Source organism: Salvelinus namaycush, chromosome 5 (assembly GCF_016432855.1).
Source record: "Salvelinus namaycush isolate Seneca chromosome 5, SaNama_1.0, whole genome shotgun sequence".
Taxonomy (NCBI): Eukaryota; Metazoa; Chordata; class Actinopteri; order Salmoniformes; family Salmonidae; genus Salvelinus; species Salvelinus namaycush.
The window spans coordinates 48,387,518-48,399,525 of NC_052311.1; the positions used below are offsets into that span (position 1 = coordinate 48,387,518).

At 44.9% G+C, this 12,008-nt stretch overlaps 1 protein-coding gene across 1 annotated transcript in view; it reads left to right on the top strand.

The window, feature by feature from the left end:
* LOC120047154 (zinc finger protein 385D-like) overlaps nt 1–12,008 on the top strand; it is a 94,216-nt gene that overhangs the window by 54,711 nt on the left and 27,497 nt on the right. The window contains exon 2 of the mRNA XM_038992688.1: nt 8,765–8,955. Within this exon, the coding sequence (XP_038848616.1) occupies nt 8,765–8,955 (191 nt within the window). The remainder of the gene's footprint in view (nt 1–8,764; nt 8,956–12,008) is intronic.

Genomic DNA, 12,008 nt, shown 5'->3' on the forward strand with positions numbered 1-12,008 from the left:
AGACAGAATGGGAATTCAGGATTAATTGAAAACATCTGTGCGACGCGAGATGGCCGCCATAGCGGAGCCTGAGGGGATAGGAGGAGAGAAATCGCAACACTTGAGAACATTGATTTCTTTTTGGGTCTTGAGGAGACAGTTATGATGTCACTAATGGCTGGGCTGGCTATCTCGGGCTGTGTGTGGACAGACATCACTCTGATCAGGACTGTCTCATTTGTAGTTGATAGCGGTGGCCAGACTTTGGAGCGGTCAATGCTGCTGTCTGACCTTCAGAGGCATTACAGTGAACCAATCAAAGTGATTGTGTGAAAACAGAGCCAAGGGCGGTGAAGGTTAAGTGGGTGGATGCTGATACACACACATATATACAGGCGAACCCTTGTTGTGCATCACACAACCTAGTTGGTATTTGTGGGTAACAGCGACCAGCCGTCTCTGTGTGGCCGGTGGCTGTCCCTTGTGCATGGTGCTGTTCTGTGTTGTGTTGTGCCTGAGGAGCCACCAGAAAGAGACGGAGAAGAGCAGTGGAGGTCACACCAACAGCACTGATATCAGCCCAGCTCCAGGAGTCAGATTACAGAGAGAGAGAGAGAAAGAGTAAGAAAACAGACAGAGGAAGAGAGAACAGAGAACAGAGGAAGATAGGTAGTTAAAGAAAGAAGTAAAGAAAGAAAGTTATTAAAAGGAGAGAAAAGGAGGGAAAGATATATAGAAAGTGTGAGAGAGGCGACAGGGAGAGTTTTACACAAAGAAGAGATGGACAGAGAAGAAACCCAGAGAGAGAGAGGCTGTAGCTGGAAAATGTAGATAGACACCTTGGAGAGAAGAGAAGCACGCAGAGGGGCCAGCGCTCAAGTAGAGTAGAGAGGAGATTGTACAGGAGGACGGGAGGAGAAAAGAGGGGAGGAGAGACCGGCAGAACCAGCAAGACGAGAGAGAGAGCAGTGTGTGGAGAGAAAGAGAGAGCGAGAGAGACGAAGGAGGGGGACACAGACCACTGTGAGAGGAGGGTGCCGGCTTTGCACGGTAACGGCTGCAGACACGACACGCAGACAGAGAGACGGACTACAGAGCTGCACACACACACACTCACACAAACACACATAAAGAGTGTGTGAGACATGCCCAGGCTGCTGCCCATGGACACACACAACCTGGCAGGGCATCCGAGAGGACATACAGACCCCTATGTCTAAGGAGTCATGGAGAGCAGCATGTTTTTCGGTGAGTTTGTGTGTGTGCGTGTGTTTGTGTGGCATTAGCAGTGCATACATCATCTTCAGAGATGGAGCGGATGGTTTGGTTAACGTAAAAGGAAGGAAAGTGTGAAGTTCCACACTTACTAGATTTGACACGGTTGGATAAGCCCTAGGCACCGTGTCTATTCCCCCTAGCCATGATCCATCCTGCCAGACTAGATCCATGTGTGGGGTTGAAAGTCCAAGGTTTGGATTTCATCTCACATGTTTTATAGACTCTCGCTGATGTGTTTATAGCGAAGGAATTCAAAGAAGGACAAAGCTAGCTCACGGTCGGCTTTGAGAGCCAGTTGATATGCTGTCTAGAATAGTTTGAGAAATGAAGGAATTAGACTTCTTCCATTAGATTCGTGTTTGATGAGAGGCTTAGACAGACTTAAAGCAGGAGTGCTTTCCTTTCAAGTGCTCTTCACATCGCTGGCTTACATTCTCACGTTAGATGAATAATTGCATTGATTCTTGCCGCAGCAAGACTTCGTCCGTCTTTTTTTGTGGGATTAAAATGATCTCAAATTACACTGCAAACCTTATAGAGTGAGATTCTGACATCATAAGGGGTTCATTATACATCATGCTGATGACAAGACTTATAATGCATTATAACTGCATTACAATGCATTACACCTGCGGGCTTTAAGTAAAGTGTTACAGAGAGTTTTTGTTTTGGAGCCAGGTGACATTGTGAGCAGACTGTTAATGTGTCCTTTAGGAAAGAGGTTATGATGTAGGATGTGTGTCAGGTGTGATGTATTAGCTCTCAGAGACCTGTGACTGCTGGTTGTCTGGCAGGTGTTCATCCACAGGAGTATTTTTTGTTGTTGTATCTTATTCGGATCCCCATTAGCTGTCGCTGAAGCAGCAGCTACTCTTCCTGGGGTCCACACAACATAAAACATGACGTAATACAGAATATCAGTAGAAAAGAACAGCTCAAGGACTGAACGACACACAGAGAATAAGAAGAATAGTACACACATTACTGACAGTAACACACACATCAGTACATATACATATGTCTCAAAGCCTAAGTGCTGTGCGTGTTGTTTTATTTGTTTGCTTGAATATTTTGATAGAAGGGAGTTATTGGCTCTATATGATCATGGATCTATATAATACTGTGTTGCCTTGAATTCATTCTGGATTTGGTTACTTTAAAGAGACCCCTGGTGGCATGTCTGCTGGGGTAAGTATGTCTGTCAGAGCTATATGTAAGTTGATTATACAGACCATTTGGAATTTTCTACACAATAATATTTCTCACAGAAACAAGAATTGATGCAGTCAATCTCTCCTGTACTGATATGCATACTGTTGACATTAGCCCTCTGTGTACATTGAAGGGCAAGGAGTTTTGATGTAGTGGGGACGTGACTGGTCTGGTGTCCTTGGTCTGTGGAGTCACCTCCCTGGTGCCGGCTCAGCCTCGTGACTCATCAGCTTTAGTCAACACACAGGCCCACCTAGAGACAGGGGTAGCCCTAGTGACGATAGGGTGTTGAAACGCAGTTTTGTCACTTTTGTCAAATGTACAAGAAGTGCATTGTGAATAAAATAATCAAAAGTATATTATGTCTGGAATTATTTTGTTCTTGTACTAATGCCTAATGCCATCATCGATAAACAGCTGCCTCTGATTGGGAACCATACCAGGCCAACATAGAAACAAACACCCTAGATACAACACCCCCCCCCCCTAGTCACACCCCGACCTAACCAAAATAGAGAATAAAAAAGGCTCTCTATGGTCAGGGTGTGACATTACACCCCCCCCCCCAAAGGTCTCCGGACTTCGGCCGCAAAACCTGAAACCAACTGGGGAGGGTAGGGGGGGTGACTAGTGTCGGTGGCGGCTCCGGTGCGAGTCTTTGCCCCCACCGAGACCACGGGTCCGGCCATGGAGCTGGGTTGTACGCCGCACCCGGACTGGGCACCGGCGCCGAAGAAGGCTCCGGCCATGGAGCTGAGTTGACTGCCATGCCTGGACTGGGCACCGGCGCAGAGGAAGGCTCCTCCCATGGAGCGGGACTGGATGCCGTGCCTGGACTGGATATCGGCGCAGAGGAAGGCTCCTGCCATGGAGCTGGACTGGATGCCGTGCCTGGACTGGATATCGGCGCAGAGGAAGGCTCCTGCCATGGAGCTGGACTGGACGCCGTGCTCGGACTGGGCATCGGCGCAGAGGAAGGCTCCTGCCCTGGAGCTGGAGGTTCTGGCCTGTGGACTGTCGCAGGAGGTTCCGGACCGTGGACCGTCGCAGGAGGTTCCGGACTGTGGACCGTCGTTGGAGGTTCCGGACTGTGAAACGTGGCCGGAAGCTCTGGACTGTGAACCGTCGCCGGAAGCTCTGGACTGGGGACCGTCGCTGGAAGCTCTGGACTGGGGACCGTCGCCTGACGCTCTGGACTGGGGAGGCGCACTGGAGGCCTGATGCGTGGGGCCGGCACAGGTGGCACCGGACTGGTGACACGCACTTCAGGGCGAGTGCGGGGAGCAGGTACAGGACGTACCTGACTGGGAAGGCGCTCTTGAGGGAGAGTGCGAGGAGCAGGCACAGGACATACTGGACTGGGGACACGCACTTCAGGGAGAGTGCGAGGAGGAGGCACAGGACGTACTGGGCTGTGGAGGCGCACTTGAGGCCTGGTGCGTAGAGCTGGCACAGATGGTGCCGGAATGATGACACACTCCACACGGTGAGATCGGGGAGCTGGCGCAGGACGTACTGGGCTGTGGAGGCGCACTGGAGACCTCTTGCGTAGGGCCGGCACAAATTGTACCGGAACGGTGACACACACTTCAGGGCGAGTACATGGAGGAAAGACAGGACGTACGGACTGGGGAGGTGCACTGGAGCCCAGATGCGTGAAACTGGTGTAAATGACACCGGACTGGTGTCATGCTCCTCAACACGCCCACGCTGCAGCACTCTCATCGCCACCACCTCTCGCCGGAATCTTTCATCGTGATCCTCCTTCGACTCCCTGACGGTCTCTGGCTCATTCCTCGGCTCTGCCGACCACCCCATGTGCCACCCCCCCAAATTTTGTAGGGCTGTTCTCCCTTCTCTCCCTGCGTCTGCTTCCACGGAAGGCTTTCGTCTCCAGCCATAATTTCCTACCAAGTCCAGGATGTCTTCTCCTCCTTTATCTCCTCCCAAGCCCAGGATACCTTCTCTTCCCGGGCACGCTGCTAGGTCCTGTTGTGGTGGGATCTTCTGTCACGATCGTTGTACGAACTGGAAATATACTCAGACCAACGTGCAGCGTGATTTGGGTTCCACATGTTTAATAAAGGAAACTCACAAAAATAAAAAACAGCAAACGAAACGTGAAGTCATGGAGTGCTCACAGGCAACTAAACACAAACAAGATCCCACAAAAACCAGTGGTGAAATGGCTGCCTAAATATGATCCCCAATCAGAGACAACGATAAACAGCTGCCTCTGATTGGGAACCATACCAGGCCAACATAGAAACAAACACCCTCGATACAACACCCCCCCTAGTCACACCCCGACCTAACCAAAATAGAGAATAAAAAAGGCTCTCTATGGTCAGGGCGTGACAGTCATTGCATAATGGAGGAAAAGGGAGGAAGGAAGCTTGTTAGGTTTTGGTTGTGGAGAACGTGCGTTGCTTAAGCATTTGTGGATGAAGATATTAATATAGTTTGCATAATATGTTAAACTATAAACAAAGCTAAATTAGCTGTTGTGTCAGTGATAGAATACTTTTAGAATACAAATCCAAGTTTGTGGTTTTCCTCAAAGATGTTTTTGGTTGAAAACTTTTTGAATATGCATTTTGAATGATATAAATTCTCATGTCACATAATACTTCCACAAATCCCTACGAATTTGATCCCTTAGAATTTCCGATGGGAAAAAAGAAACAAAAATCAAGGGGGAGAATACCCCTGTGCCCCCTATGCAAATAACCCTCTTCATGAACCAAATGGATGAAGAAGGCCAATGAAAAGACAGTAACTCAGCAGGAGTAATGTCTCCTAGTGTGAGCTGTAATCATAAAAGGGATTAGTGTTGAGTTGGAGGCCCAGAGCACGTATCTGGTGTATCTGGCCTGGCGGTTGGAGTTTAAGAGCACGTAAACATCTCTTTGGTTAACCTCAGATTACAGAGCACAGTGGAAGTGATTGTTGGATCAAACTCCGAGACAGCTGTGTTTATTAGAGGTTACACCGCGAAAGTCAAGACAACAGAGCGGGTTACGTTGGGAGGGTGGGGTTCTAGTGTTAGCCAGGCTATTCTAGTCTGAGCCCGGAGCTAAATGCTAACTGTTAGCAATGCAGCGGAGAGCTTAGTGAAATGGATACAAACATGTAGCCTAGGGGTATATTGGCATAAATGTGTTTCTAACTGACCAATCTTCAAATGTTATTGATTAATAGGAGATTTCAATGTTTCTACATGCTTTGTTGTTTTTGTAAATGGGGTGAAAGCACTGTAACCCCTGCATCTTAATTACAGTGATTGATCCTGAGTGTAATTATATGGTCATGGAATTACAATCAGACAGCCCCTAAGAACACAATGCTGTGAAACACATCTGAATAGACATCATCAGGATATTAATGTTTTTGACACGGAGTTGAACTCATATTTCCCAATAATTGGATTTATATTTGCTCTGAGAAATAGTAGACCGTTGCATTGTAGATTCTATAATCCATGACAGCAGTTTTCCGGCTGTGTGGAATCTCGGCCCTTTGGACAGATCTTATCGGAGAGCAGTCGGGATCAGGACCAGGAGAGGTGGAGGTTGGAGAGTGCAGTGGAAGACGATTAATTATTCACGTTAGTCTGTGTCCTTCAGACATCTTTACTCTCGCTCGACACACTGCCGCAGGATTTTAGTCCCAGATAAAGACATTTTTAAGAGGGCCGATATGCAAGGCGCCCACATGCACAGGCATGTATGAAAGACGCGTGACGCACAACACATTGACAGATACACATTAAACAAACTTACGAGTACACGTTTACATGTATTTATGAGCAGCACACATATCTATTTTACACATGTTTCAAAACACACCACATGAAAACACACTTGCACACTCCCCATAGGAGAACCCTTTGGTTCCAGGTAGAACCTATTTTGGGTTTCAATATAGGACCGTTTTCAGAGAGGGTTCTACCTGGAACCCAAAAGGGTTCTACCTGAAACCCAAAAGGGTTCTACCTGGAACCAAAAAGGGTTCTCCTATGGGAACAGCTGAAGAACCCTTTTTCTAAGAGTGTATTATACACAGCTAGAGAGTCTCATACCTAGAGACAGGACTTGCTCAAGGCTACAAGCTCCACTCTTAATACTACAATGAGCCATGAGCCAATATAATGTTCAGGTCAGGGAGTTGAAACACTAGCCTTACATGAGGCGGTGTTAAAAGATGGAACGTCTCCTTGTGTGTTTGTGCATGTTGGGAGATCAGTGTTGCTTTGTTATCCTTCGGAACGGAGGAAGTGAAAATGAACGCATGAGGTTAAAGTGTCTTGTCTCAGTACGCCACCCTGAAATGGGGAAATTGTTTTTTGAGTTACTGCACTCTGTTAGGGGAGACTAAAAGATTGGCTCAAATATTGACCGATGTAATTTGTTGGCTTTTTGTCATTCAGAAGAGCTGAGATGTTGGACTCCTATGTGCCTCTTGTAAGTGCAAACATTTACTGTATAACAATTCCATCACAACCAGATCCATTCTTTCCTTTTTTCTATGGACACGTTTATATTTGAAACACCACAATGGATACTGTAGCTCACTCCTCACTCCTCAACCAGAGTACAGTTCTGGTTGTTTTAATAGGCTGTTTTAACTGCACGTTACATTTCTGCTCGGCTATCTGGCTTGTCTGCAACGTGTTTCCACGGTGACGTCAGGCAACGTGTCAGTGGAGGATCCTGCAGGGATGATGGCTGCAGAAGGACATGCTTTGTTAGAGGAGAACTGGGACGTGTCTCCAAATGAGCATCAGCATTTGCTGCTTTCCAACAGATGGCAGTGGTCCTCCGAGCGGAGGGAAAAAAAGACTTGTGGTTTCCCTCCCTCTCTCTCCCTCTTTCCTTTTTACAACTGTTTCTTTTTATTCACCCTTACCATCGCCTGGGGACTTGATGTGGCAAACATCGTTTTTATTTGTCTCAAGCCGGTGTTTTGATATGGTATCTGCGCTTTTAGTCATGCTGGCTCTGAGTTCGTCATGTTGTTAAATGTGCTGTGGTAAAAGTCATCCCTGGTTCTAATTAATGGGTACGGAATGGCTTTCTTTAGTTCCTAATGTTTTGGAAAGCTGCTTTCTAATCCCCCGGTGTTGAAGAAAGGCTCTGATGGTTGTAATTCATGTCTTATAAAGCCCACTCTGGCTTCTCTCATGTAGATGACAATAAAAGTATTTACTTTGATTTTTCCAGACAGTTTTGCACCCCTTGTTATTGAATCTTCTTAGTTATTGATCTGTCTGGTCCATTGCACTCATTTCATATTTGTAATTAAGAGGATGGTTTCAGCATTAAGACATTTCTCTCTTAAAGATGCACTATGCAGAAATCGCTTCGCCCTTTCCTGGTTGCTAAAATTCGAATAGTTCGCCTAATTTCAGTTTCTCTGACAAAACAAGCAACTATAGTGTAGAGAATCATTGTACCATCGAAACTACTGTGAAATATATTTTCCATGACCAAAAATATAGTATTTTCAGCTGTTTGAAGCTGGTGTACAAAACCGAAAGTAGAAGACTCAAAATCAAAACTTAAGAACGGGAAGCATAGAAATAGTGCACATAGAACATATCTGCCTCTTCTTAGACTTGGTTTCAATAAGAATGACAGATTTATAACTTACATGTATTTCTATGTGAATTTGGTCTGGTCACCCAAAAAGTTCCATATATTGATTGCAGCTTTAAACAGTGCTGATGAGAAGGATTATTAAAGAGTCAAATACAACTGGATAAGGCTGACATGGCATTCCCATGATCCAATTAACATCGTACTGTATTTGTCTCTGTAGGCTATGTCTGAATTGTCTCGGTTTATCTATAACTTGTTCAGACTAAGTCCAGAGGCCTTGTTTTCATTAGAAGAGAGGTCACCATAGTTAGAGAAGGCAGACCAATATCAGATTTTTTAAATATTTTATTTAACTAGGCAAGACAGTTAAGAACAAATTCTTATTTACAATGACGGCCTACCCAGGGCGACGCTGGGACAATTTTGCGCCGCCCTATGGGACTCCCAATCACGGCCAGATGTGATACAGCCTGGATTCAAACCAGGGACTGTAGTGATGCCTCTTGCACTGAGATGCAGTGCCTTAGACCGCTGTGCCACTCGGGAGCCTCCCAAATACAGTCGGGAGCCCCCCAGATACAAGTGCTCTCATATTTCATCTCATTTGAATCTTACTTTTTTGGTGGTTTGGTCTATGAGACATTTTAAATTTTGCTCATAATATCATACTCTTGTTTAACTGAGAACCACCACAGCACAGACCATCGAACATGGCCCATTCTCTTTCTTCTCCTCTACAGGTAATGCATGTCAAAATGTCCTCCTGCCGACGCTGATACGTCCTGCTCTACCCACCATCCAGCAGTCTCTGGGCATGAAGCAGTTCCAGCTCCCGTTTCCCCTGGATACGGCCTCAGCAGTCAGCCTCTTCCCCGGCTTCGGCACGGTAAGTCCCGGGTCATGTAATAAGGGTCAGCTCAGGTCATTGGGCATTACGATCCTGGTTAGGTCTGGCTAAGGTCATAAAGTATGGTATCTGATATCGTTGGTGCAATGGTTTAGATTTAGTGTGATGACATTCATGTTAGAGGGCATGTGATTTGTCTTTTGAAGTGTGAGCCTCTTTCAAACATTTGACCATACATTTCCAATAATTTCAGCTGCTGATGTAAACAATGATATAGGACAGTCGTAAATGTGTGCACTAAACCAGAGCAGGCAGTCAACCAGGGTAATTTAAAAGAATATATTGGAATTGGGACTCGTTAAATACATTGTATATGAACAGACTTCACACATATCCAATGTGCACTTATTGTAGAAGTTGACTGTATTCTCTTGTACTGTTTTCTTTGTACACAGATATAAATTACAGGCAAATACTGTATGTGGCCTCATCAGGTTTGAATTTAGCAAAATCATCACAAAATGATGACTAGTGGAAAATATTTGACAGATAAAAGTCTACGGCTTGAGCTTTTTGCCTTTGAATTACGGGGGATAGCTCAATCTGCTTGAAACAGAACCAGAAATATGGAGCACAGCTGCAGGAAAGCACAGGAGACAAGTGGGGACATCATTACGGAACAAGGCTTGGGTAGTCCAGTTGAAAGCCAGATAGTATCAGGAATGGATTTCGTGAGAAAGTTCAAATTTTGCCTCCATTCCTCTTCTCACCCTCTAATCTGCATTTAACAGACCTTTCAGCATATAATGAGTAATGTACTGGGAAGCCTCCAAATCACGGAAAGCTGATACTGGATTAACATGGGGTAATCACCTCTCCCATGCACTCTCCATTTCTCTCTCTCACACTCTCTCTCGCGCTCTCTCTCTCTCTTCTTTCTCTGTGCCCTTGACGTTTAATCACTGGCAGAATGAATGTAGGGTGATTGTAAAAGCTAGCGTTGGCACGATCAACAGCGCTATAAAAGTGTTTATGCACAAGTTATTGTTCCATGTTTGGTTGTGCTGCTTACACTTGCATATATTTTGTATTGGTTTGGTTTCAGGGACATAACAAAGTGGTGATGTCTGTTTCTTGCATGTGGGATGGAGCGCATTTTTATGTGTGTGTCCATTTGAAATGATCCATGGTTAGTTTTGTGTGAAGAGGTTTCACAGCATTGTTGCGAGTGGGATCAATTCAATGTTTTGAAGGAAGAGGCGCGACTCTAACTCACAATTGAAAACTCAATGCTTTATTGGTTTAATTTGAGTTCAAATCGTGACGTTTCGACCGTTAATGCCCTTCATCAGAAAGAAGGGATCAATTCAATCAAATGATTGATGAAGTGGGTCAATAACATGTGTGCTAATCATGCAATGATTTCCAGTGTAAATAGAGAGGTATTGGATGTTATTAAATGTACTATACAAGGTTTAGCTAAAGCTACTTACCATCATCAGCTATTGGAAAGGTAGCAGTTTTATCAGATATAATGTCAGTTTTGCTTATGCGCCTCTAGGGCACAATAAACATTTATGCACTCTGATTCGCAAAGTACAAAAGAATCATATAGACTACGATGATGACTACAGTTTTCCGTTAATCTACTCCGGTGTAATAAAGTGTCAGTGTTCTGGCATGATATTCAGCAGATACATTTTCCACCTTCTTTCCAGACCCGGGGAGTTACGTCCATGACCACACCTGCATCTGATGAGATAGATTCCAGTCTCCTTGCAGCTCTCAGTCAATGTTGTTTTGTAATACAGTATGTGACTGACATAATCAGGATACGTTTCCCCAGAAGGGATAGCAGGAATCTTTTCTCGATGTTTTGTTATACTCCTCCTTGGTTGCTATTCCTTCTTCCTGGGCTGTGATACTTCTCATAATATAGAAATGTGTCCTTGTGTAATATGACAGTGTATATATAATATATGACATAATACACGTTTTTTGACTCATTTGCTGTATAGAAGCTGTGCAACACCCCGCTAATTTCCTTTGCATATTAAATTCTGGGCATTGTGCTGCAGTATTTTATGTTAGAAAGAATTGGTCTGTAGAATCTCCTCTCTGCATTTCCTAGAAAACATTAGGTTTATTTGTCAGGATGAGAAATATTGTTTTTGTAGACAAAGAAACAACAGAGCAGGAAGGCCGTTCACGGCTAAGGTGAAACCAACTGTGAAATAGGTGTAGAACTTTAGATTACAGCAACTGCAGTAGTGATATTGAGCTGGCCAGAGTGAAAGAACAGAAACAAACCAAATAAAAAGCGTTAGAGCTCAACACTCAGCACAGACAGGTGTTGGTTTGGGGGTGTAATGAAAGGAGTGAATGGGGAAAGTAGTTTCCAGTTAAGGGGGCTTTCTTCACCGCTGAAAATACCATGTATCTTGCCAGGGGCCTACATTTGTCTTGAAGAAACAATACAAACTATATTTCCTCTGTAGAGTAATCAGGAATGTGAGTTATTGATTCCTTCTTACCGATCTGCAGGTTGGAAAATTGCTTTGTAGTCCCGGACTGAGAATGACACATGGGTTTCTGCCAGGAGTCCCTCAAGCATCACAACCCATTTCAATCCCCCCCTCTAAAAGTAAATTATTCTATCAATACCAGTAATGGAAATGTAGGTTTCCAATGCAGTTGCGTATAAGCATACGGCTTTATCTGTTCTTGCTTTGGATGATAAATGATAGCGGAGGAGCGCTGCGTGATTTCAAAAAAGAACAAAGGGCGGAGACTATTTGAAGATTTTTATTTGATTTACGCAAGTCTCGTAACAGCTGATAGATTCTGTAAATTGTATTCCCAGAAGGATAGCAGCTGAAACACCAAAGAGGAGAACACAGTGGGGATAAGGACCACCCTGGTGGTGCGCCCTTGCAAATTCCACCTGATGTAAATACAGACTATATGGTTATTGCAATGGTTGCTATCAGTTAGCACTCGGTGCTTTTTAACCTCTGCCCCTAACAGTAGCTTTATGTGGCGAGCGCTCTCTTGACGGTTTCTCCCACGATAACATTTCACTCCCCTGGGTA